This window comes from Erithacus rubecula (assembly GCF_903797595.1).
Source record: "Erithacus rubecula genome assembly, chromosome: 22".
Lineage (NCBI taxonomy): Eukaryota > Metazoa > Chordata > Aves > Passeriformes > Muscicapidae > Erithacus > Erithacus rubecula.
In genome coordinates, this window is record NC_136674.1 from 4,387,601 (window position 1) to 4,414,783 (window position 27,183).

The following is a 27,183-nucleotide window of genomic DNA, read 5'->3' on the forward strand; positions in this document are numbered from 1 at the left end:
TTCAGTCCATTTCTGTCCCTCAGAAGTAATCACAAGTGCATTTATCTGGCAGTTTGATGTGTCTAGAAAAACACACTGGTTAAAACTGAGCTTAGCAATGTCAGCATTTCAAATATTTCACCAAATCAGAGAATGGTTTGGGCTGGAAGGGACCTTAAAGATCTTGTTCCACCCCCTGCCATGAGCAGGGACACCTTCCACTAAACCAGGTTCTTCCAACCTGGGCTTGAACAATCCCAAGGATTTAAGAGTGTGTAATTCTCATTCCCTCTTCTTTTGGCAAAATTTATCTTTCTTTTGCCCTGTTATTATTTTAGAGGAGCTGTGAGCTGGAAGAGTGAAGGACAAAATTCACCAGGGAGATCTGCATGACAACCTCCAAATCTGGCACACCCAGTAGATGCTCTTTTGTTGGCATTTGAGGAACTTTCAGCTTGCTAATTGTTCAATCTTAAATTAAAATATAAAGAACCATCATCACACACAGAAATATCATTTCCTGACCAGTGATTTAGTGCTGCCCATCAAGCACAGCAAGGGGAGCAGTGTGGCAGCCACTGTAAGGTGTTATTTTGTTATTTTGGAAATGAGGGTGAGCTGGAGATGGAGTTAGACTTGACTCTAGGTGAAATTCAGGAAGGTGATCCAGACACGTGCTACAGTCATTGTGTCACCAGCACTGGGCTTTGTTTGCCTTTTTGACAAGACTGCTCTTAGCATGCAGCTTTCAATGCAGGAGGGAGATAATTAATTAAAGAGAGAGTGATTGGGCTAATAATTGGGAGTAATAATCTCTGATTGCCCTCACAGGTTTATTTTGTCCTGTGCTTTGTTATTTGGTTCTTCTATACTCAGCAGCAGGACCCTGTATTGTTCCAGGGCAGCTGGAGCTGGATCCTTCTCCTGTCCTCAGGGAGGAATTCCCATTTCCCTTGGAGCTGATCACTGGAGAAATACAAAATTTCAGACCTCAGAACCAGATTGGGATGCCCTGTAACAGACCATAAACCTTCTTCTCTCCTCACAGAATGTTATTAGTGAAGAGTTGGCAGCATTCTGTCAACTTTCTCTTTTTTGTTGACACTGCACTTCAGAAAAAGCCTTTTTTTTTTTTTTAATTTTCTTTTTTTCTTTTTTTGTTAGGAGGTTAACAGAAAGGGAGCAGGCTTTCCTAGCCTGCAGCTGCTGGATAAGTGGTAGCTTGGCAGGCTGTCTTTGTTTGTTTGGTCTTATGGCTTCTGCATTTTTGGCTGCCAGGCTGTTTCCAACATCACAGGGCTGTGCACAGTGAGGCTGTCAGGGGAGTTTTGGTGACATGACAAGAAAAGGGGAGAACCTGCCTTCCATCAGCTTCCAGAGCTTGGGAACTGGCTGGATGTCAGAGCCAGGGGTGCAGAGGAATGTGCCCAATGTCACAGGGAAGGATGGAATCCCAGCAGTGCTGTGATATTTGGAGAGGTTGCTCCTCTGTCTCATCTCCCCTACCTGAGCAGGACTCTCTAAAGGTCAGACCACGGGGGATTCCAAGGAGAATGCTGCTGCATCCTGGTTTTAAGGCCCTGAGGGACTGTGGGAATTTCTAGAACATGTGGATCTCCAAGGGAGACCTTTGAACCACGTGAGTCTTCCCAACCCAGTCCTGTCCCCCTCCTGACTCTGAATATGTCATGCAGGTTTGGCCACTTAGTGCTCAGGCATGAGCAGGGAAATGATCACTCATCCATGACTTCATTCTGTTGCTTCTAAGGCTTGCTGCCTGCTCTTTTTATTTTCCATTTATTTCAGGCTGAGTGGTGATTTCACAGGTGTTGAATGACCCACACCTTCCTCCAGCAATGTCCAACTTTCAGTTCTTTAGTTTGGTTTTTTTTTTTTTTTTCCTGTTCCTCCTTGTTGATGCTCTGTGGGGAACATCCAGCATCATTTCTGGAGCTGTGGCAGAGCTCAGAAGCAGAATTAGTTTATGAGTAAGATGTTGCTTGTGGTTCAGATGAAAATGTTTGCAATTCACTGCATTTCAAAACCCCCAAGGTGAAACACTGTGCTCTGGCACTGCTCCCTTACAGCAGCAGAAGAAAACCTTGTTTGAATTGCTGAAGTGTCTCTCCACATCCTCAGCTTGCAGAACCTCCTGAATCCCTTGAAAAAAAAATATGAATTCAGGAATATTGCTCTGAATTTTGCCTTGCTCAACATATTTTCTGTAGAACTCAGAGAATACTCCAGCTAGAGATAAAACACTAAACCCTTTTGGTACCACAACCTTTAACCAAGTTTCTCTCCAGTTAGTGACATGATTGGTTCTAAACAGGATGATTAATATTTAGCCAGCTAGAAGACAGCTAACAGTGTTTTACTCCTGCCAGAGGCTTAGGCTAGCACATGATTATCTTCTTATAACTGGCTTGGCAGAAACGTGTGTGTCTGTTGGTTTGGTTTTTTTTTTTTTTTTTTTTTTTTTTTTTTTTTTTTTTTTTTCAGCCCCTTAACCATGTCTAATAACCAGAACAACTGGTCTGTCTTCTTTCCTTCTTGGAGTGTGTACTTGGATGTTCCTGACTGCTCCATGAGCAGCCAGTGCCAATACATGCACACCCTTTTTGTGTTTCTCCACTTCCATGGAATCTGGGGGAATGTTTTTCCCAAGCTTTCCAAAGTTATTGATGGGAGAAATACTGATGCATCAGCAGAATTGGGTTGTGTTGCAGAAAAACTGGTTTAGGAGCACAACTCCAATGTAGCTCTCAAATCACAGAGCCCCAGGATGGTTTGGGTTGGAAGGGACAATAAAGATCATCTCATTCCAAGTTCTACCCAAACACTGACCAGGCTGAAATGTGAATTTCCTCTGAACTCATGAAGAGCACAGTTACACCTGCAGGAATTACAGGTAGAGCTGTCAGGTGTGGGGTATCAACCCTCCAAGGTGTTGTCTCAAATCCTACCAGACATCATTGTATTGATTTTGAAACAGAAAGGAAAACTGGGAAGAGCTGATGTGGGACATTGAAAAGCACTGACACACTTGTGTTTTCATAAACAATTATAATGCAAACACAGCCTGGGATGAATTATTTAACCCAGATTGGAGCAGTGCCTGGATTTGGGGAATTAAGCAGCATGTTCAGCAGGGAGGTTATGCAGTTACAGCTGTCTCTAGTCAGGCTCTGAACTGATCCCCCAGCTCCTGTGTTTGGGACCTTGGAGCCATCAGGTCAATAATCAGAATTCCCATCCTGTCAAAACCATTTCCCCATCTTTCTTGGACCATCTTCACCTTCAGTAGAAGAAAACACAAAAACTTTGTGCTTCCTCAAAGAGCCACTGAAATCATCCCAGAGGTATTATCTTGGAAACGAGAAAATGATTCAATGAAAGAAGGAGTGAATCACGTAAATACCCAGAGTGTTGTACCTCAGCAATGTCCCTCCCTTCTGAGTACAAAGCAAAGAACAAAAGCAGGCTGCTGCCTGGCATGGGCCCCTCCTAGATGACTTACTGGGACTGTGAAATCATCAGAAGCCTCAGAAAGAAGTGCTTAGGCAGCGTTTATAACTTGATTTTCTTCTCTTCAGTCCTCCATGAGCGCAGACCTGCTCACTGTGTTCTTTTGCTTGTAGTCCAGAAGATGGATGAGGAAGGCAAATATTTAATGCTCACAGAATTCTGGATGCCTTTTACATTTTAGAGGCTGACAATGATTTTTTAGAGCTAAAACATTGAGTGGAAGAAGGGGCATAAACATTATAAGGTCATGGAAACATGAAACCACATTTTTACTGCTGAGGATGATTTTAAACACACTCTTAGAAAACAGGCAATGTGAAATGTTGTGGTCTGTTCAAATGGAGAGTTGTAATGGGAGGTAAAAATCCTGAGCAGGCCATTAATTCCTATCTGGCAGTCAAACCAAGATTGCTTCAGCACTTAGAGGAGCTTCAGTGAAAATGAAATATTGATCTCAGATTGCCAGGTTTAAAATTAAGTGTGTGAGATGCAGGAGTCAGAGTAACCCACTCTAGAAGATATTCAGTGTAAAGTACACTGTGAAAGATCTTAATTATTTTATGAAAAATCGTTGTACAAAAGATGAAACTACTCAAGGAGGATAAAAAGGAAGTAATTGCAACCCTGAGGTTTCCATTCTAAACACAGTTAAAAATGTTTTAACTTGAAACAAGTGAATTCTCCAAAGGCTCCAGTCCCTAAAGTTCCATGGGAAGCAGCAGGATCAGTTCTCCCTCATTGCCAGCTCTCTGTAAGCCCTGAGTTTTCCATGGTTTATTCAGTGAAATGGGGATACTCTGCAGCTCCATTCTGCTGAAATGTCTTTGTCAGTGGTTTTTCCCCTTTCTCATTGCCCTCCTCTGTTGTTTTTCTGCACTGTGTGCTTTTCACTCTGGCTCTTGTGACATCAGTGGCAAATGTCTGTGAGGAATTGCCTCGGGCCAGTGTGACTTTCAAAGGATAAGACAATTTGTTCCCCTGCCAATGAACAGTTTATTACATTTCTAATTATTGTTATTAGTCTGGCAGGTGGTGCCATGCATATTTTTACAACTGCCAAAGATGCAGGTACTTCTTTCATGATGGAAAAATAACCTGGGTAAGATTTAAAGGAAAACCAGGTGCTGTGCTGTTGTATGTGTTGGATAATTCTTTGCACTAATGTGGTGTGTTGGTTATTTTAAAATCTTAAGTTGGAACATCCTGACTCCTGAAAGATTTTGTTGTGAGACCAATTGTAATTAGAGTGTGTTAGCAGCCCAGGTTAGATATGGAGGTTTCTCTCCCTCCCTCTCAAGTTCTTTCCTCTAATCTTTATTACTCTACTTGTTGTGCAAATTAAAGACTCATCATATTTGTAAACTCTAACTCAGAGTTCACGTTAATCACTGCCTAAGAATACTAAATACCCCTTTCCCAATGAAGATCTGGGTTCCTAAACATAGAGATTTGACTTTCTCTGCTCTGTGGGGTTGCATGAAGTCAGATTAAAGACATAAAAATGATATAAATAACTCTGTGCTAGTGCAATACCATAATATTCCTCTTGAGCAGCCCAGTCCAGTTCCACCCATTATTACCTGTGCAGAGCAGTTTATAAAACTCTGAGCAACCTGATCTAGTGAAAGGTGACCCTGCCCATGGCAGGGTGTTGGGATGTGATGGTTTTTGATGGTTTTAGCCCCAGACACTCCATGATTCCATGATAAATCATGTCATCCATGCCTTTTGCACTGTCCTGGTATTGTGTGAAAAAATTAATTTAAAACATTTTCACATTGTTTATCCAGTAAATCCTGAATGATTTTGTGTTACACTGTCACTAAAGAAGTGAATTCAAAAGCAGTAGAGAAGTAAAACTGATTTATCCACTGATGGTTTCAATAGCCCAACTGGCAATAATTAAAAGGGCCAAAGTCCAGCTAGAACTTAATCTGACCACTGCTGTTAAAGGCAATAAAACTGTTCTATAAATACATCAGTAACAAAGGAAGAGCAAAGGAGATTCTTCCTCCTTTATTGGTTGTAGAGGGAAGCAAAGTGACAACAGATGAGGAAGAAGCTGGATCCACCCAAGGATACTGAGAGAGCTGTTGGAAATGTTCCCTGAGCCACTTTCCATCATCCAGCAGCAGCCCTGGCTGACAGGAGCTCGCTGGAGATCAGCAAATGTGACACCCACCTACAAAAAAAATCTGAAGGGGAATGCAGGGAATGACAGAGGAGGCAGGACAGGCTGTGAGCAGAATTGCCTCTGGATGGGCCAGCCTGGTGATCAGGCACAGCTGGCAGGGATCCACCAAAGGCAGGTCCTGGCTGACCAACCTGATCTCTGGGACAGGCAGAGGGAAAAGCTGGGATGGGACTGGAACTGGGATGGACCTCAGGAAAGGCTCTGACAGCACTTCCCACAGGATTCTGCTGGGGAAACTCCTGCCTTGGGTGGGTGCAGTGCTGGTAAAGCCCTGGCTGGAGCCCAGGGATGGTGGTGGATGCAGTCACCCCCAGCTGGGGCCAGTCCTGCTCAGTATCTGCACCAATGGTCAGGGTGAGGAGGGTGGGTACAGCCTCAGCAAGATTGGATCTGAGGAAAAACATCTTCACTGGAAGGGCCATCAGTGGAGGAGTCACCATCCCCGGGGGATTTAGCAGATCTGTGGATGTGGCACTTGGGGACCAGCGTGGGTTGGTGGCTTTGGCAGTGCTGGGCTAACGGCTCAGGAATGCTGAAGGGCTCTGCCAACCTAAACAATTCCCTGATTCCACCTTTGCATTCCATCAGCTCTGCAGCAGGAGCTTCCTTGTTGTTGCTCACCTGGCATAAAGCAACTTTCTCTGTCCTTCTCACCACACAAAAGAAATTTATTCTGATAAAAAAATATAATTTATTCTTTTCTTCTTCGTTTGCCCAGGAATATCAAACAGTCCTTTTCAGTGAAACCAGACACACAAATTTGCTACAATTAATGCAAATGGATTTTAGTGGATTGTACTTTGGTTTGAGGAGTTAAAGAGGTGGGACACTCTCCACCTCTGTCCCCTGCCCTGATGTTTTATTGTGATAACACAGCTTCCCTTAATGCCACGTTTTTACCCCACAAAAATGGCACATAAACTGGCAGCACCAGAAAACGAGGTACATCCTGTAAGAAAAATGAATCCACAGAATAATTCAGTACAAAAAAAAAATGAGTGTTTTTATCTTTCTGTGGCTTGCAGGAGCTGCAGCTGTGCTTGGATGGGTTCAGGGTTTGGCTGACTTGTGTCTGCACCCGCCAGGGCTGCAGGTAAGAGTGGATCCTGCTGGAGCAGGGAGCATGGGCATGTTTTGGAGTCATTCCCTGCAGGGGCTGTTCAGCAGGTACAGGAGGCCAGCAGTGGCACTGAGTCAAAATAGTGGCTGCAAAGATATTACAGAGCTGACTGCACCTGGTGTAGAGGAAAATAAAGATGTCAGTGCCCTCCCCTTTCCCCACCACTTGTCTCATATTTCTGAGATACAGGTGTGTGGTTACTGTGTAAACAGAGCACAGATTTTTCTTCTGGGCTAATAAGCTGCATGTTTTGTTTTGTTTTGGTTTGTTTTTTTTTTTCTCCCTTACAGTATCTCTGCCAAAATACAGAAGCTTACAGTGTGAACTCCTGCACTTCCACACCCCCTGTGCTCACTTGGGAGAAAGGCTTTGGTTTCTGGAGCCAGGATTCAGTCAGAGCCTTTTCTTAATATATTTCAGAAATTTATTTTTGTCTCATTTGCACCATGTAATCCAACAGTTAGAGCATCTTAAATTAAGAGATAATGCATGAGCATGAAATTGGTGCTTGTTTTTACTGTGCCATTCACCAATCTAAACTACTCAGGTAGCTCTGGCTGTGATAATTGATTTTTGCCAATTATTGGGGAAAAAAACTTCCCTATCTACACCCCAAAACTCCTCAGACCTAATTCTGATGATGTTGTGAGCCTGGGTGATAAAAACATAACTCTGGAGGAACTACAAAGGTTATTTTGGATTATTCCCATGGAATCTTGTGGGGCTGCCATTTCTCCTGGGCCAGTTGTAGCTCTCAGAGCACTTGATGAGGTGTGGGGAGAAAAGCAAAAGCACAGGTGTGAGGAAGCTGCCCCTGTCCCACTGTGTTATCTGGGATGCAGACAGGTGATTTATGATTGCACGTTTCATATAGCAGGAATGACATTGCCAGAGGAAAGAGCAAGGAGGGAAATTCACCTTGGGCTGACAGACAAAAATAAAGAGGATCCTTTTTCAGTTTTTCTGGCAAGTCCCATCAGGAGAGTCCTGGAGCAAAGAAGGGAAATGTGGCTTTAGTTTTGCAGTCACTCAACTGCCCCAGACTAACCAAAGAGACAACTGGGAAAACTGGTGCCAGTCCAGATAACTGGAACACTCTGCACACATTGTGAAATTCCATATTGATGTTCTTCATTGCCATGGGCAGCTCTGACAACTTCTCCTTGTGCTTGGTGGAAAGGAACAAGAATCACCAGAAATATTGAAATTGGGTGTCCACTCCCTTCCAAAGGATGGAAAATCCTAGGTGGGGAAAACTTGGAATTGTTTCACTCCTCATGGCCTGGACAGGGATCAAGGGAAGTGAGGAAATTCCTGGAGTGCTGCTGGGTGGGCAGGACCTGAAGTTTTCTGAATGGAATAAAGTTGAAGCAGAGTAAGTTACTGATGGTCTAACCAGTTCTAGTTAATATTTTGAGTTCAGTGGCAGCTAAAAGTATCTGTGATTAATTGCTAGATCACAAATACCTCACACAGGCATACAACATCTGAGCCTTGAAGCAGTTTAATCTGGTCTGATCCATAAAAATATATCTGTGAACCCCTGAATTAATCATTATATTTCTTCTCTATTTTTAAGCTAGTTTGGTTTTGTTGTTTTGATTTTTTTTTTTTCCCGTTTGGACAATTTTAATAAATTTTATTAATTTTTTGACTCTGCTTTGGACAAGTTTTCCCTTTTTCAGTTGCTCAGCTGTTTAAGGGAGTTTTCCAAGGAAAATCAACACCAGACCAGGTGCTTGGCCTGGATTTGGGGACCCTGGGCATGGCCTGGTGCAGGTCTGCAGCCAGGTGGGGAGGGAACCTGCATGGTTTCAGTGTGTTAATATGATTAAAGGATAAATCATACTAAATGTTCCCTTAATAGGAGAAAATACCCAGCATTGACAGTAGTGATTAAGTTCCATTAAACAGTTGTTAGTTTGGACACCAGGTGATTAGTACATCCAAACCACTTCATTTCCAGACTTTGGCACCTTGGTCATTACTAACTCAAGCCATAAAGTTCAGTGAATCAAGTTGTAAATAGTTTTATTGGTCCCATGTTGGAAAAAAAAAAAATAAAAATGGAGGGTTGTGAAATTCTCAGATGATTTCAAGTTATGCATTTCTTAATTCTCTCATGTTTCTGTTTTCTTTAGTTATTCATCATTGCAGAGGGTTTAAACTCTGTTTCTGCTTTGGCAAGCACTAAATCCAGTGGGCTAATTGAGAGTTAAGAGGTGTATTCCTAAATTAAATAAACCAAATGGAGAGAGGATTGGAGATGCACACAGCTGCCAAAGTGCCATAGTTATCCAAGGGAGGAATTTCCTCAAGGACATCAGTGGAACTTTTACAGCTCTTTACAGCTTTTTTTACAGCTTTTACAGCTCCTGGAGAAAGGTTCACAGTTCCCACATGCTGCTAATTATTGAATAAAACACAGAACCTCATGTTTCTGTTGGTTTGCTGAAAATTATTTTCAAATGAAAATGTTGATTTTCAATGAAAATGATTTTTCAAAATGATTTTTTGAGAATTATTTCATGTCCACTTCGTGATAAGATATCCTTCCAAGTAGTTTTTATTTATTTACTTTTCCATTTAATGAAAGTTTAGCAATTGAGCTGTATGTCCTGGGCATATTTCAAGATGTCAGTGCTATACAACAAGGCTCATTTTAATACCTCTTAAGTGACTGGGAGCAAATTTTTGGTTTCTCCAAACCAATTTGAGGATTAGAAAGATGTGCTGGCTTCATCCTGGTTTAGCTTTCAAATTGCCATGTGTCCTGTTAAGTCTGTTTATGATTTCAGTGACCCTTGCATCACTCCCATGCCACTTTACAAATTGCTGGCCAGGTGTTTATGGTGCCTTTCCCAAATGTAAGCGATTTTTCAGGAGCCTGCCCAGAAACCATCAGGTTTTATGGTGTGGTCAGAGAAATTGTGTGTTTTTTTCCAGCAGGGTAAAGCCTCCTCAGAGTGCATGTGTGTGCCTGCAGAGGCTGTGTGTGTGCAAGGCAAGGCTCCATCACTCCAGGGAGAATGCAGGAGGTGACTCCCAGTCACCCATTACTCACTGCCACCCACTGGGGGAAACCTGTATTTTCTGATTTTTTGAGGTTTTTTTTAGGCCAAGGCAGGCAAAAAGACACAAGTCCCCCTCTTCATTAGAGAATTTATCACTTGTGGAAAGCAGGCTCAGGGATGAGGAGCTGCATTGGGAATCCCAGCCAAAGCACAGCAGGTGCTGAGCTGGCAGTTTCACAGCAGATTGTGAAATTTGATCTCACAATGGGAAATAGAGCCACTCCTTGAGGGCAATATCTGGAAACATAATGGGGAACCACCCTTCAAAGGTGATCTGGGTAATAATGGGGCTTAGAAACACTTTCTACCTGCTTTGCTTAGAAAATTATGAAAATTTTTAATAGTGTTACTGGTTTTTGCACAAGCACACTATATTTAGCTGTACCTCGACTGGTCCCGAGCTCAGACACACCCAGAGCAATGAACTGCCCAGTGCCTCCACCACTGCCAGGTGGAAACTGCTCATGAAATCCTCAGTTCTCCTTGTGTCCTGGTGCTTCTCTTCTCCTCTTCTCTCCTCTTCTCTTCTCTTCTCTTCTCTTCTCTTCTCTTCTCTTCTCTTCTCTTCTCTTCTCTTCTCTTCTCTTCTCTTCTCTTCTCTTCTCTTCTCTTCTCTTCTCTTCTCTTCTCTTCTCTTCTCTTCTCTTCTCTCTCTTCTCTTCTCTTCTCTCTTCTCTTCTCTTCTCTTCTCTTCTCTTCTCTTCTCTTCTCTCTCTTCTCTTCTCTTCTCTTCTCTTCTCTTCTCTTCTCTTCTCTTCTCTTCTCTTCTCTTCTCTTCTCTTCTCTTCTCTTCTCTTCTCTTCTCTTCTCTTCTCTTCTCTTCTCTTCTCTTCTTTTTTCTCTCTTCTCTTCTCTTCTCTTCTCTTCTCTTCTCTTCTCTTCTCTTCTCTTCTTCTCTCTTCTCTTCTCTTCTCTTCTCTTCTCTTCTCTTCTCTTCTCTTCTCTTCTCTTCTCTTCTCTTCTCTTCTCTCTTCTCTTCTCTCTTCTCTTCTCTTCTCTTCTCTTCTCTTCTCTTCTCTTCTCTTCTCTTCTCCTTCTCTTCTCTTCTTCTCTCTTCCTCTTCTCTTCTCTTCTCTTCTCTTTCTCTTCTCTTCGCTTCTCTCTCTCTCTTCTCTTCTCTTCTCTTCTCTTCTCTTCTCTTCTCTTCTCTTCTCTCTCTCTCTTCGCTTCTCTCTCTCTCTTCTCTTCTCTTCTCTCTTCTCCTACAGATTTTCACCCCTATTTTTTCCTGGAATTTGAGCATTTTTACACCCTCTGAGCATCTCCCACTGCAGATATTCCCTGGCAAACCTGTGCTCACCCATGTTAATGAACGTGGAACACCCAGCATTAATGCATTGGCCCCATGACACTCTGTGCTACTTGATGTCTCCCTCCTTTCTTCTTGAGATTGCCATAAAGATTGCACCTGTGCTCCTGCAGGTACTTTAGGCACACCACAGCCTCTGAATAATGTAGACTAATAGAAAAGACTTCAAAGAACCATAACACAGTTTTAAAAGGGCTGGGAGGAGAGGCCGACGGGAAATGTTATAAGAATTCCACCTTTCCTGCTTAGCTAAGCAGTAATTTAGGAGGACATGTAAAGTCTGCTGGAGGATTTCAAAGAAAACAAAAAGCAAACAAAAGCAGAGCACACTGTCCTGATGCTGGAGACAAAGGGAGAGAGAAGGGAGAGGCTCTCAGCAAATCATCTGCTCCAGTTTGTGATTTTTGAGTCCTCAGACAGAGGGTGAGCAGGGTAATGAAAATATTTAGAGAGATTTGGGTGTTATTTGATAGGGGTAAATGCAAAGGGAAAGGAGAGTGGTGTAGCATGACCTGAGCAAGTCATTATGTGATGAAAATCTGTTACTCAGGAGCTCATTAGCAGCAGAGGAGAAATTCCTTTCCTTCTGGAGCTGTGGATATTCTGCTGGATCTCTATCTCACATCAAATTAAAACTCTGTCAAAGCCACAGGAGGATTAGCACCAGGCTGTTCTTTCCAGGGCAGGGATTTCCACAGCCACTGGAACCATCAGTGCTGAGGAATCAATGACCAGCAGATACCAGAGTTACCTGCATGTTTGGAACTGGAAAATAAAAACTGCTGCAAGTCAGTGAATTTGGACATTTTATGAGCCAAAATTACACTGCTGTCCTCATCTCCTAATAATTGGGGTAGGGAAAGAAAAAAGAAAGATTTTGAGGAGAACATACAAATTTAGAGTGAAATTCTCTCATTTTCACTCTCATGGAACAAGTAAGGAGATTCCACCAGGGGGGAGTTTAGAAATGCACTTTGTGCAAAATATAAGCAGGCAACAACAGAACAAAGGTTTCAGAGCAAACTTCAGGGGCACCCATTGGGTAACTGCCCTGTCTGAACCCAAACTTATTTATGGCACTGGGAGATTGCTTTGGCAAAGTGCCTTTGGACATTTGTCAGTTTGGTCATTAGGAATTTATCTGCTACTGAAAGTCAGCTCCAGCCAAATAGGGATTAGATATGGAACAGGATTACACAGTAGGCTTTAAAAAGGAAACTCTTGGGCTGGACATTGCAAGAAAATTTGACTCAGTAATAATAATAACAACATAATTACTGCTTTAAGATAAGAGAAAAATCAACCATGCTGATTTCTGTGATTATTTAAAGATATTGTAACTGAGCACATGGATACCTGGCAGTTGATACCTGGAAGACAGAAGCAGTGATTTATAATAAAAAAATAAGCTCCAGAACACAGGAGTACATTAAAAAAAATTCTTTAATTCAATCACATATATTTTAGGACACAGGGATTCTCTCCTTTTGAAGGAAAGGTCTTACAATAAACTTGCAGGCTGTAATCTGACATAAATAACACCAGGGTGGATGTTCTGGGGAAAAAATAATCTTTTACATTCCTAAGAAGGGGACTGCAAATAAATATATTTCAAAATAGGGTGGTCTGACAGTGCTTTTTCTGTGCTCACACAACACACAGTTTACTGTCAGTGCCCACAGAGCAAATAACAATCATGTACACCTTGAACATTTACACATATACACATGGAGAGCTGTGACAGCACAGACCTGTGCCTGAAATCAGGAACTCAGAGTCTCTCTCCTTCCTTTTCCATATTCACACCTCTCTCTCTTTTTTTTTCCTTGCTGCAGATTTCAGACTGGAAAAGCACTGGTGGGGGGGAAAAAACACCCCTGCAGAGGCAGAAAATCTAAAAAGCCAAAAGTCACTCGTCCTCCTGCTGGGGTGAGCAATTTTTCCTGCTGCTATCAACAGGAGGTGTTTACTGTCCTTTTGCACAAAGAGGCTTTTCCCTGAGCCAGGCTGTGTGGGTGATGTCCCTCTGTCCCTGCAGCTCTGCCAGGACACTCTGCTCCTGTCCCCTCCCCAGCTCACGGGCAGGTCCCTGTCTTGTTTGCCCACGAGGGGAATGTCTGCAGCTGGAACAGGGATGAAGCCCAGGTGTTGATGGCCAGAGTTATGGTCAGGACTCCCAGAATGTTGAGTACAAATCCAGCTTTGGCCTGGAATTTGAAAAGAGAAGTGTTGTTAGCACTTTTTTCCCTTCCTTGATGGGCAGGATGGTTTGATTTCCTCTTTGGTGGTTTTTTTTTTCACATCTCCACCAACTCACATTTAAGTTGGCTTTCTTCACAAATATAATTTGTATAAAAGGAAAGGTTTCCATTGGATAAAACTCTTAAAACTAAAAGTCCCAAAATCCTTTTAATCCATTTCTCTTCTGACCTGGTATTTCTCTCCAATGGTACTTCAGGTGTCTGCTTGGATGAATTATATCAATATATATAACAAGAGACATGGCACTGCTGTCCTTGCATCTTTAGTGATTTTTTGAGGGCACTCAGTGAGAGCTGCCAGGCTGTTCCCTGTCCCTGCAGAAGGACTGCCCAAGTGACAGGGCTCTTTGACACCCTCATGCTCTATATTTGAGTTTTTCAAGCAGTTAAGCATTGACAGCTCTTATTATAAAATTTTCAAGAGGCCCTGGCTGTTCTTTAAAAGCTCATTAGCACCTTTCTAAGACTCTCAGAGTGTATTAGAGTCAGTGTGACCCTTTATTAATGCACACACATCCTCTTCCCACTTGACATAAGCCAGGCACGCTGACTTTTCTAAACCTCCCCCAAAAAAGAACCAGCACTAGGAAAAGGAAAGATCAAACCTAGGGGTGAAAATTCTGAAAAAAAAAAAGTTGGTTTTTTTTTTTTTCTCACCATATCAATAACCTTGAGCTGTCCATAGGAGAAGACAATGGCATTGGGAGGAGTTGCCACAGGGAGCATGAAGGCCAGCGATGCAGCGAGTGTGCAGGGCAGCATGACATAGAGAGGGTTGAGGCAAATTGCTTCAGCCTGTGCACAAAAAGAGAGCAGAGATGATGGTTTTCACACCCAGAAATTCACACAAACCTTCTGGTTGTATTTGTCCATGTCAGAAGGCTCATTCTTCCCCAAACACTGCAGCCACTTGTGTTTTGGTGCTGCTTCAGACACTTCCAGCATCTTTATGCAGCAAATGCAAGAATTGATTTTGTGGTCAGGGCTTTGTGTTGCTGCTGTACAAATGGATAAATAATGCTCATATTCAGCTCTAAACCCTGGCTTCAACCTGGTTAAAAACCAAATTAAATTATCAGGGGAGGCAGGTGAAGCTCTGAAGGTGAGAGCTTTGGTTTAGGGGTTGGCTGGAGTCTGTGGCCTATGTAAGAAGATTTTGGAGGAGCTCATTCCAGTTTCTGTCTGGAAGCAGCAACAGGAATCTCTTGTGGAAATGCAGAAGTCTGAATGGGGTCATGCTATCACCTTCAGAGACTTCTGGAAGGCTGTTGGGGGTGAAATACAGCCATGGAATGTTGCAGGCAAGGAAATGCTGCTGCTGTCTCCGTGCAGAATAAATTGGAAAAAAACAAGTACAGCTGGCAGTGACCTCATGTTTAGGCCAGAAGGCAAAGTCTTTGTATCCCAATGAATTTAATCCCTTTGCTTTCCACCAGCAATGATTTTGGAAAGGTTGAACCAAGCACAGTGTGCGTTCCTGTACTCACACACAGATTTGTGTTTTAACTCTTGTACCCCTGATGGGATCCAAGAACCAGTGCCTGGCCTGCCAGTCAGCTTTGCCAACTGAGGAGCTGAAAACTCTCCTTTTAAGAGCATTTTGACAAGCTGTGACTCACCATTGAGGCCAGAATGGGGAGGAAGAGGGTGGTGGTGGCCACGTTGCTGGTGCACTCGGTGAAGGTGGCGATGAGGAGGCACAGCAGGAAGGCAATGGCTGGGTGGGGGATGCTCTCCAGAGGGGTCAGTTTGCTGCCCAGCCATCGAGACAGGCCAGATTCCTGCAACACAGCAAGCAGGGATGCCAGGCTGGAGAGGAAAGAGCCACAGCAGTGCCCTGTTGCAGTTCTCCTCCCAGTTCAGCATCCCTCCTCAGAGCTGCTCTCATGCAAACTGCTGTCGGCAGAAAAACACAGCCAGTGCTCACAGACACAATTCAACAAAAATGAGCATTGTTTCCCTTCCAAAGAATGGGGAAGTAGGAGATTTATAGTGCATTGTTGACAGCAAATAATTATTTCAGATTGTTACTTGTATGTGATCAGTATTTGAGGTGCTTTTGTTAAAAATAAACAAACGTATTTGAATTAATTCCTTAAAATATTTTTATATGTATCTGATCAGATGCTGTGGTGATTTAATACCATTTCATCACATTGCCTGAGATTTGATGATTGTCTGAACCTTTTCACACCCTTCATCCTTGTCAGTCCCTGGAAGTGGCAGCATCCTCCCTGTCATTCTGGGCTTTCTGCAGCTGCTTTTATGTGTTTGGTTCTTTATTCTAAGATAAATTAATCTGATTTCTTAAATATTTCCTTTTCCAAACAGGTACTTCTCCATTTTAATTTTGATCTTTGAATTATAAACTAGTATTTCTAGGCACTTGAGCCTTTTAGAATTTCTTTATTGTCTACAGATTTAATAAATGGATTGTCTGTTCCACCACTTAAATCATTACTGAAAAATAATGTGTAGCACTGGACTCATTTTTGCCTGCTCCTGAAGTTACTCTAGGAAGCTCTGCTTTTCTTTTTTAGTTTAATTTAATGCCTATTTCCATAAATTCTTGGCTTGAAACACTTTGGAGACCCCTCCTGGGTAAATCATCTCCTCATGCTGGCAGCATCAATTACATTTTATTTCAAATAATCTTTAATGTGCTGGGGCAATTCCTTAATCAGCCCCTTTTCTAGAAGTTAATTGTGCTGCCCTGACAGGCAGTGCCATCCCATGGCACGAGGAAAAACAAGGATTTATCCTGATCCCAGGACTGCAGGAGCATTTGGTGCTCCCAGTGTGCCCTCTTGTGTCCTGGGGAGCAGGATGGAAAAGGAACCAGCAGGAAAACAGAAATCCCAGGTGAGCAGAGCAGGGTTACCTCACTGCCCTTGGCCAAGGCAAAGCCACCTCCCAGCAGGAACACAATATTCCAGGGCATCTTGTCCTGAACTGCCTTCCAGTCCAGCAGGGCTGGAGGTGCCCTGAACCTTGTCCTGTCCCCTGCAACCCAAAAGAGAATTTGTGAAGCCACATTTTGTAGCAATGCTAAACAAGTTTAAGCCACAAGTGACATTCCAAACATGCTCTGTATCATATACACCAATTAAAATATAATTAATTTTTTTTCTCCATATTTTACTGATTTTTTTAATGCATATTTTACTGTTTCTTCAGATGCTTAGTTGTTTTTCTGTGTATTTCTTAGTTTAAACCAATGTTTGTAACAAGTGCACAAAATAAGCCATTTTTAAGTGATTTTCTGCCATTTGTTAAAACCCTTCACTAAGCCACTAAAACATAAATGGTGCTAAACAAAAAAAAAAAACCAAAACAACAACAACAACAACAAAAAAAACCCCAAACAAACAAACAAAAAAACCCCCAAAAACCCAAAAAAACCCAAAACCAAAACAACAACAACAAAAAAAGCACACAAAAAAACCAAAACACCTAAAAACCAAAATACCAAAATTAAAAAACCCAAAATAAAAATAAGCAATGAAGTTCTAAACAGACACCAATCATGGTACCTGAACTGCTGATGCAAAGCACATAAACAGCATAAAAGCACCAATCCAAAAATGCATAATCCCATAAACAGCAGTCTTAAAATGTATAATTAAAGTTTAAAAATAAACAACAAATCAGCTTCTGCATAACCATATTAATTTACTGCCCAAAATTCCTGTTTCTCCCACAACAACAGAGAAAGGAGAAGTTGGGGAGGTGAGTTTGGTCTGAGTATCAGGAATCAGCAAACTCTGGAATTATCTCCTGAATCAAATGCTGGGAGCATCACCCACAAAGGTTTTAAAACTTGATTTGCAAAAGCTCTAATGAATGATCTGTAGATGCTCCAAGCACAATAATGGGCAGGGAAGGGTGAGTTGAACACAACTCTGTGTATTTCTGTTAATTCATGTCTTTCCTCCTGGAGATTCCAGCTCAGAATCTTCTACAAATGTGTATTACAGGGGCAGGGACACTGCTGGGATGAGAATTCCCTAATTAGTTAAAAGATCAGAAACAGAGAATTTTATGTGATATGTGCTCTGCCAAATGTAAAGCACACAGCTGGTAGAGCAGTTTGAGGTGTTATTTAATATTTGAAATTTCCTTTGTAAACCGAAAACGTGAAAATTTCCCACGTAGCTGTTCAGACAGCTGATTTTTGGTGACTCACCTGTTTCCTGGTTGGAAAAGCCAGAAGGGAGGATGAAGAGCAGCAGTGAGATGAAGATGGAGACTGTGGCATCAGTGACATAGCTGCAATAGAGCAGGAAGCATTTTTCAGCTGGATAAAGCCCAGATTATTTCATTTTTACTCAAAATGAGAGGTGGCACTACCTTGTACCATCTTTGTTGAAAAGAACAGTTGCCCAGCCAGGGAAGAACCCAGGTTCTCTTGTAAACCACAGCACCACCAGGAAAATGAAGATGATCAAAACTTCTATTTCTGCAAATGACATTTTGCCCAGTTTCTTGCTCTCTTCCTTGATGATTTCATAGGCTTGTTTTTCCTTAGCCTTGGCCTCAGGGCTGACACCACAACCAAAATTCTTCTTAAAACTGGAAGAAAATGGATGAGAAATGTCAGAGAAATTTGGCCGGTACCCTGAGAGTTAAGAATCCAAATTTTATACTCAATCATAATGTCTTTACATGTATTAATATATTAAAATTGAAATAAAATATATTATAATATGCAATCATGGTGAGTAGGAGCTGCATGTCATGACAAGATGATCAGAAAAAAGCTTCCTGCCCCTAAAAGCTCATTATTTAAATGTAAATAAGTGAGATATCTGGACACATGAAGGAAAAAAAACTTACAGAATTACAGAATGGTTTATGTTGGAAGAGACCCTAAATTCCATTGCATTCCATCTTCCTGCCATGGTCAGGGACACCTCCCACAAGACCAGGACAGTGTTAATGGGATTGACAAATCTGTTTGATCACTGGGAATAAAGAACTGCCAAGCTTTTCAAGAGCACAGAAAATGAGAATTTTAAAGGAGGAATTTGAAAGTGAAAACACCATTTCAGGTATTACAGCACTCTTTCCATGTAAAATAAGGGAAGGTGGGATACTACAAACATGATAGGCTGAGCATTAATGCAGGCTGGTGATCTGAACCAGAATCCTCCACATCTGAAGCAACCCTGGTCACAAATTTACCAGTAGAAATCAATTTCCTGCTTTGGAGCACAGCAATTTCCCAGGATATGACAGCAATGCAGCAGAACAGGTCATGTGCATCCAGAGCTCCCTGTTCTCACCTGCACAGTGCCTTTACCTGGGTTTGATCACATTCCTCGAGGAAAAACCGTGCAGAATTTTAACATTCTGGTCCCTGTTGTGTGTCGGCTTTTGTCACCTGCTGTGTGATTTCCCTCATCACTACAAGGTGTTAAACAAGCCCAGGGGCTCGGGGTACTCACTTGAAGCCCAAGTACAGGATCTGCAGCCAAATCCACGCCAAAATCAGCAGCACCAGCATGGTGGGGAAGGCAAAGGAGAACCAGGAGGCAAAGTTGATGATGCCACCATTCTCTTTATAGATGCTGGAAAATGCAGGTGGCTGTTAGCATCCAAAATTCCACAAAATTCTCTTCTGTCCTTCATTAATGAGTCAGAAAAGGGGAGGATCTGTGGGGCCCATTAAGGAAGAGAAGCTCCCAGGAAAAGGGACCAAACTGATATTTTCCTTCTCTGTGCTGCTGGAGCAGAATGCTGCAGTTTGGAGGGTGTTTAATCCCAGACTTACTCATTAATTTGTCCTTGCAGCACCAGATTTGGTGTGGTCCCAGTCAGAGTGGCAATCCCTCCAATGCTGGATGAGTAACAAATACAGAGGGACATTCCCTTGGAGAGCTTCAAGTATTTCTTCTCCACCTCTTCCTTCCTCTGCCTCTCTTCCTCAACTGTCAGGACGTGAGAATTGCCTAGATCCCAAGGAACAAAAGAGATGCAGGAGATATATTGGACAGGAAAACACCTTGGGACTGTGTAATTTAATATTTCCATCCTAGCACACAATGGATTCAAAGCTGAAGGAACCAAAGTTCCTCATTTTAAGGCTGGCATTGTTAATTTTTTGATCTTCTGCCTATTTTCCCTGGTTGTCCTGACACAGGGCAGTTTTTCAGAGGGGAATTTGAAATGTGTGGCAAAGTTTGAACTTACTGCTGACACTTGGGCAATGTCTGAACTGCACATGGTGGGGAGTGAGGCAAGAATTCAGGGAATTATAACAGAGCTGGACTGAAGGGAAGATTTTCTACACCAGCATCTGTCTGCTGGCACTGAGATTTCTGTTCAGAAACACTGGAATCACCCCAAAAATGGGGAGAGGGCAAGACAGCTGGTAAAGAGTTATTGTTGCTTGATTGTGTACCTTTGGATTAGAAAGATAATTTTAATCCCTAACCTTCCAGCAGGAAATAGGCCAGAAATCTTCCCTTGGGAATTCCCCATTGTATGATAAGTTATACAGTAGATAATAATTGAACTGGCAGAAGTATGCAGGGAAAAAGCAAGCCTGATGTAAAAGCTTCCCCTAGTGGAGAATTTGTACTTTTTGTTGCTTTATTGAGTAGTTATGACCTCTTTGCATTTTAGATTTAACTTCAGCCAAGTCAGCAGCTCACTGTGGCTTTGCCTGTGCTGTGTGCAGCACTCAGGATGCTTTGGGGACAGTTTTTTTTTCAGAATTTACTAGGAGCTGTTATGGCAGAGGAAAACACCAGGCAATCCTCCATCACCCTGAAAACCACTCACAACCCATTCACCTTTTTCCTCTGGCTCCTTGAAGCTGTCAGGTGCCTTTTCCTGCAGCTCAAAGGCTTTGTTGGTGTGTTCAGACACGTGGCCAGTGGTGTCAGACTCGATTTCTGACTTTTTCAGCTGGTCCATCACTGCCTGTGCTATGGGGACCATCATGGCAGTGGTGGCTGTGTTGCTGATCCACATGGACAGGAAGGCTGTCACTATCATGAAACCCATCAGAAGTCTGGAATGAGAAGGTTTGGAAAAGCTGGGTCAGAACTCAGCCCTTGCACTGCCTTTTTTTTTTCTCTTTTTTTTTTTTTTTCTTTTTTTTTTTTTTTTTAATGTTGCAAAGGGTCAGCTCCAAATTCTGAGTTTGGAAAATGCTCAGCAACCCCCACCCAGCATTTCCTCCCACTCTGGTTTACTTTGTGAGCCACACAGTTGAGATTTAACACAGATTTTTCTTTTTCAACCAGTTTTTTGACATTCTCATGGCTAAGAAAGGGGAAGCTGGAAGCTGGTAGCTTGGAGCAAGCAGTTTATCCAGTCAGATCCTGCTTATTCCACATCCTTCTGAGGAAGATATTTCTCAATAACACATTAATGCATTATAATACATTTTGAAGAGGAATTGCAAGCTGAATTTGATCCCAAATGGCAATCAGTTTAAGCCATAAGCTAGATGATCTCTTTTTTTTTCTCATTTTTTATCCCACCTCTATTATTTAAGATTCTCTTCTTACTCATCTAAAATTCTAATCCTTGTTTCAGTATTACTCTGTTATTTGTCTCAAAATTATTCTGTAGATGAGATGTAGATTATACATCAGATGAAAAGGGGTTTATCTTTTATGCATTATTCTATTGCTTTGCAATTTCCTTCAGTATTCCCTCTTCTTATGAGCTGAAACAGATTAAACAGGGTGATGTGGCCTGTGCATAGCTTAAAGTTCTAGTCTGGAAAACATTTGTTGTTTTCCAAACAAGCATCCTCATATTTTTTCTTCTCTTTGCAATCAGCAGCAGGCAGAGTGTTCATGTTTCCTGTGTTCCAGCTGTGGTTTTTCCTGACTATCCAAAGCTGTGCTCCTGGCCCAGCCTGGCAGCACCTTTCTCTTTCCAGCATTGACTCTCTTGTTGCTATTTCTCCACCTAAAAGTCTTTTGGAATTAAAAAAAAAAAAAAAAAGTAAAGACCCATCAGGTGTGTAACACCTCAAATGATCCCCATTTGCAAGGCTTGCTCTTCACTAACTCACTTGGGCTGTAGGAAAGCATTTGCAGGGAAAGCTTTGCAGATTCCCATCAGAGATGGGGTCTGATGCCATAAAATCCTTTATCCCACAGCATTTCCACCACTGAACTCACAGGGCTGGCCTGACACCAGTGATGAGCAGGACCCTCAGAGCCACTCGCTTGTGCAGGTTCCACTTCTCAATGGCAATGGCCATCATCAGGCCCCCCAAAAACAGCATGTTGGTGTCCTTCAGGTATTCCTGAGAGACCTGTGAGGTGGGAGAAGGGAGTCACGAGAGAGGGGACATTTTCTGGGGGAGTTTATTCCAAAGGCATTAGCAGGGAGCAGCTCTGGGTTGCATCTGAATGGGGAATTTGGTTGGATTTCAGATTAGCAGCTACACCCAGAGCTCTGTCTGGGCTTGTGCAAGTTCTAGTCCATGGAGAAGACAGAGAATAATAGTAATAAAGTTAAAATAAAATAATAATACTACAAACAAAATAAATATAATGATTATGATGATGATCATAATATAATCCTGGGGAATAATCCCAGAATAAAAGCAGCTGACTGGTTAATACACAGAGCAAGGTCTCTTACTGTTGTTGAATCCATGATATTCATTAGTGGGAACAGCAGGACGGGCAGGAGAGCTGTGACAGCCAAAGGCAGAGCTTCTGTGCACCAGAAAAGTGCCATCACTATGATCACATAGCCACAGAGTGCCTCCTGCCAGGGAAGGGGACAGGGAATCAGAACACGCTGAACATCGAATTACATTCGAATTACATAATTACATTCACTGCCTGATAAAGGGATTAGGGAAAAGGTCATTTCCTGTGCTTCTCCCCCATCTAGCCTCTGACCTAGGCAGCCCCTAATCAAACAAACTGTGCAGCAATCTTGTCAGAACACTGAGAAGATGAAGCCTTCAAGGGGGGGGTAAAAATAGTACCAGAGGGAGAGAAACATGGGTGACTTTGGACTTTTGATGATAAGGGATTGGCAATCATTGAATAGGCTTTTCAATTGTGCTGATGGTGTTATATTCTTTATTTATGTCCTTGAGTTGTAGAATTAGTTACTGATCCAGTCAAGGCTTCTCCACCTGTTCCCTCACGGGCTTCAGGTCACAGCCCATGTGAACCACAGCTGATCTCAACAGCCTGGACTCCTTGTACTGTAAATACTTTAATAACTTTTCACTGGCTTTTTGGCTTAGTAGAGACTTTGAAATGTTTGCTGGCAGACTGGTCACAGATCATTTCATCTTCCACTGATTTTGTCTTGTTTGTCTGAGGAAAGTGAGATCCCCTGTTTCATGTCACTCTTTTTCTTATAAAACATTGTTCTGCTTTGGACAACCATTTCAAATTTAATGTAAAAATGTCTCAGTCATTCCCCTTACACTGAAAGATTCAAAATTACTTGTCACAACAGTGGCATTTGGTTGGGCTGAGAAAGTAAGAGGAGGTTTTGGTGTCTTATGCATTTTAGAACTTGAACAATTGTGGGAGACACCAAAGGCAGAAGAAGAAAACCATGGATTTGTGGTCCTGGATAAAAGATGTCCACTAAAATATACTGCTCAGTGAGAATGAAACTGTAGTGATGATTTTGAGGCTGGATTGCAGAGGATTAAACCAAGGAGCTGGATTAATGGGTGGCAGGATTGAATTTGGGATGCTTTGGAACACGCTCAGGGATTCTGAATGTGGCGTGGAGGTTCCAGAGCTGCTGAAGGGAAAGGATGAGCAGGGAGCTGAACAGTCCAGGGGAAAGAAGAGAGAAATCTATGTGTGAATTATCAAAGCAGCCAGGCTGAAGGAGTAAATCTGAGAGATTCCCAAAGATAGGAAAATATTCCTTTTTGAGCCTTATTTTTGAACGAGAGCATTAAGAACATTAATTATACATCCCACTGACCCCTGAGAGCAATTTGCCCTTTTGACAATCCTTTTTCTCCATTTTTGTTATTAAAAGACACAGATGGGTGCCTTTTTAGAGACCCTAGTAGAGTTTTGGGATGTATCTCACAGGCACAGTGTCATTGTCATCCAACCTGCTGTGAACAGGCTCTCAGTAAAAGCTGAAAAAAAAAAGGTTTTCCCAAAGTGAGCCATCCTGCAAGGACATTCATCTGCCTTTAAGCCGGATTTTTAGCATTGTTTGCTCTCAATTATAATAGCTCAGTGTCCAGTGCTATGTCATTATAGGGCAGGTTAATAGATCAACAGAATAGAAAAAATGTGAAATTCCACCCTGTAGCTGCTGGCTTACACCACTGTGTGCAGAGGCACCAGCTTTTCCTGCTCAGCAGTGGCACAGTGCACTAAATCCAAAAAAAAACCCTTCTTAAAAGTCCCCTTAAGTTGCAAAGGGAAAAATCCAGGATGTTTTCAATTTTTGTCTTGTTGCTGATTGCATAGAAACCAGAGAGAGTCATTTTCAAAGGGGAACTGAACCAAGACTGCCAAATGATTCCACAAGTAACTCCAAGGACTCACTGTATGTAACAATGCCCAAGTGAGTTTGAACTTGTGGCCTCAGGACCAAAAAAAACCAAATCAAATCTCTGTCTCCTTAGATTTTTCCTGATCCTGATCTCTTCACTTCAGTAACTCCTTTGTCTTTCAGTAACAGAAAGTTAACTAAAAAATGTACTTTTTTTTCTGGTTTTTTTTTTTCCCCCTTCCTAGTGAGCTCTAAAGTAATAATTTAAACTATTTTATTTACCCAGTGAGGGAACGACAGGCCACACCTGACCAGCTGCCACAGTCAGAAACAGAGATGTGAGGAGGACAGAGCTTTGGGACAGGCAGGGAAGAGTTATGGAGGTGGAGAATGAAGCCTGGAGAAGGAGTCTGAACTGGGAACCAGCAGGGATTGGGAAGCAGAGACCAGAGGGAAGAGTTTGGACTTGGTGAAAGAGAAAGTGGCAGGAGGGGCAGCTTGGGACGAGCTACCTCGTGGTGCTGGGGCTGAAACAAGAGACCAAAGATTAGATCTTTCTGCATGAAGAGGCTGGGAGTGCAAGAAACAGTGAAGAAGCAGCAGAAGACTGGGAGTCTGTCAGCTCACAGCTCTCTCTTTAAATGATCAGTGCCCCAAAAATACCTGCTCAGATACTACAGCTCCTTAGTCAACTTTTCCTGCAGGAACCTAAGCCAGGTGTCTTCCAGAACTTGGTGGTTTAAATTTAAAATCTTTGTTTGGGAAGATTCTTACAGAAATGTGTTAAAGCAAGACTGAAATGCATGTTATTTTCCTTTATGTATCAGAATATCTTGAATGTTTAAAAAAGCCTCTTCTAAGCAACAGTGGCAAGGGGAGAAAAAATAAAAGATGGTGTGGGCTGAATGCTGTTAGAAAATGAAAAGGGGGATTAAAATTGAGCCTTAGGTCCACACCAATAATCTTCAGCATAGAAAGTCCTTTAATCCCACATCACTGAGGTTTCCTCTAGAAGGTGCAATCACAGATGAAGCTGCTCATCCATCTATTCCCCAGTGCTTTTTTATTGCCCCAACATTCTCAGGAAAAAATAGAAAAGAGATCTCCAGGCTGTAGACACAGGCGCTCTAAGAACTTCTTTGCCCTTGAAAAGAGCAGCTCTGAGACGTGGAAGGCTTTTAAACTGAATTTTAAAAGCTGCTTACCTTGGTAGGCAGAACCAGGGGCAGGGGGAGAAACAGAATGGGCACCAAAATGACGATGAGGTAGTTCCTGCAGGCCAGCACTGCCTGCCAGAAGAAAGCCATGGTGCTGGAGCTAGCCCAGTGCTGAACGGGCTGGAATCTGCTGCTTGGAGCCTATATAAACACCAGGGAATATTAACCATTGACCTCGGGAGATTGGGTGTTGTTTTTGGAACTGTAATCGGAGAAAGAAGGAAGAGAACAAAGAAGGGAGGAGACAGCAAAAGAGTGTCAGAGCAGGAACTTTTTCAAGACAATCTTTCAGAAAGGTGATAAATCCATTAGAGAATTAACTCCTTGTGGAGCAAGTGGGTTTTTGAAAACATCCTGGAATGACCTGTGCTTTCAAAATATTAATGGTTTGCTGTCTAATAATGCCCTCTTTGGATAGGTACTGTTATCCCTCCTATTGAAAAAGAGAAACTGCTCCCTCCAAAACAGAAAAATTATTTAAAAATAAAAAAATTGAATTTCAAATTAAAAAATATTTATTTGCAATTTTTGAAAAGTGTGGGGGAACACTGAAAATGACATCTGCATTTGTAATACAGGCATTAGAAATGCCAGTATAAAATGTTATACAAACATCACTGTTTATGATGTTTATGTTTGTTCACTGAGAAATTCACTTTGGGTAGTAAAACCCACAGAGCAGAGCTGCTGCCACCAGGTGCCACATCATGTCCCCACACAGAAAGGGACTGACAGTCTTTACCTTAGCTCTTAATGGATTGGAAAGATTTGGCTACAGGAGATCCCTTTGCAGACACTGGGCTATTAAAATTTAATTTTCCCACATTTTTGATCTTGTAGGTTTATAAGCGCAGCTTTGGGAACTTGCAGGGTATATTGAGAGAGGAAAAAATTAAGAAGAAAAGGTGCTACAAGGAAATGACCAGTGATTCTTGTCCCAGTTGCAGGTAACTTCCAAGCTGTGAATCATTAGATTCTATACATGTACAGTAACAGTACTAAACATTTTAAGTCCAAAGGGTATTCCTTGTTAATGCCACGTTGATTGCTTTGTCAGATCATCCAAGTATATCTCTCAGCTAATGATAATAACATTTCCATTTTATTGGTATAAATCATCTTGCTGCTGTTTATAGGTTTCTGAAGAGAGACAAAGGGAAGTACAGCCATTAGGTCATCTGGTGTCAGCTCCATAAAAAGCTTCTGCTGTTTCTGCCTCTCATCCCTTTTCTGCCAGGGCTTGTTTTCTCTCAAGAATGTGCTAATGATGGAAAATAAGATGCCAGATTTGCAAGCTGGAGTTGGGCATATTGCTCATAACAAACAGCATCACATTTCTTGATGCCAGCCCTGAGCTTTAGCATCTCACCCTTGGTATGTGAGGGTACCACCATTCTCTAAGAATGAGCTTTCAAATTAATTCTATTCCCCCTCCATCGTGCATCCATTGAATGTTTAATTACTGTCTGACAAGGTGTAGTGACAGCAGCCAACAGTAAGGTCATTTTTCTGCTTTTTGCTCTTATGCCCTAAGGTTGCAATGGAAATCTAAAAGAACAACTCATTTTTGCATGTCTGCAAAAGGTTGGCCTCCAGCTGCAGCCTCATTTGTGGAGTGTAAATATCCACGTGGAAGGGTCTCAGCTGAAGAATTGTGCCTGTTCTTTAAAAGCAGCACCTCCACAGAAGTGGTTGCCACTGTCAGGTGAGTCAGAATGCTTTCAAAGACACTAAAAATGAGTTCTGTACGTGTTTTACTGCAAAATGAGTGGTTTATGTCTTGTCCAAGCTTTTCCTGTGGGCCATGAGCACCTCGGTGCTGTCAGAAGAGCCATCCCAATTTACATCAGTGTGGAACTGCTTTGGTTTATATAAACGGGTTAATCTAATACCCTAAATCACGTGCTTTGTATTTAAAGGACAACTTGGTCTTTGCTTCCTGATCTGCTCTTCAAGGCAGCCAAACCTCACAGGAAACCAAACAGCACAGCCAAAACTTTCTTTATTAACTGAGTTCATAAGTTATTTTGTCCT

At 42.2% G+C, this 27,183-nt stretch overlaps 1 protein-coding gene across 1 annotated transcript; it reads right to left on the minus strand.

Annotated features, from left to right (window-relative positions):
* Positions 1 to 12,629: 12,629 nt before the first annotated feature.
* On the minus strand, positions 12,630 to 26,115 carry SLC13A2 (solute carrier family 13 member 2). Its single transcript, XM_079324722.1, has 13 exons — positions 26,073 to 26,115; positions 25,138 to 25,290; positions 22,079 to 22,207; positions 21,610 to 21,746; positions 20,263 to 20,483; positions 19,239 to 19,416; positions 18,913 to 19,035; positions 17,816 to 18,037; positions 17,652 to 17,734; positions 16,347 to 16,468; positions 15,085 to 15,246; positions 14,123 to 14,260; positions 12,630 to 13,411 (listed from the first exon to the last, which is right to left on the minus strand). Exons 2-13 carry the CDS (start codon positions 25,237 to 25,239, stop codon positions 13,280 to 13,282), a joined length of 1,749 nt encoding a protein of 582 aa, XP_079180848.1. The 5' UTR covers positions 25,240 to 25,290; positions 26,073 to 26,115; the 3' UTR covers positions 12,630 to 13,279.
* Positions 26,116 to 27,183: the final 1,068 nt, after the last annotated feature.

Bases quoted from the DNA above. Each gene is read 5' to 3' on its own strand.
- SLC13A2 (XM_079324722.1), bottom strand. From the start codon at position 25,239: ATGGCTTTCTTCTGGCAGGCAGTGCTGGCCTGCAGGAACTACCTCATC. The intron at 18,038-18,912 runs GTGAGTACCCCG...ATTTTCTTCCAG, and splicing joins ATCCTGTACTTGGGCTTCAA to TTTTAAGAAGAATTTTGGTT. The intron at 17,735-17,815 runs GTAGTGCCACCT...GCTCTATTGCAG, and splicing joins TTCAACAAAGATGGTACAAG to CTATGTCACTGATGCCACAG.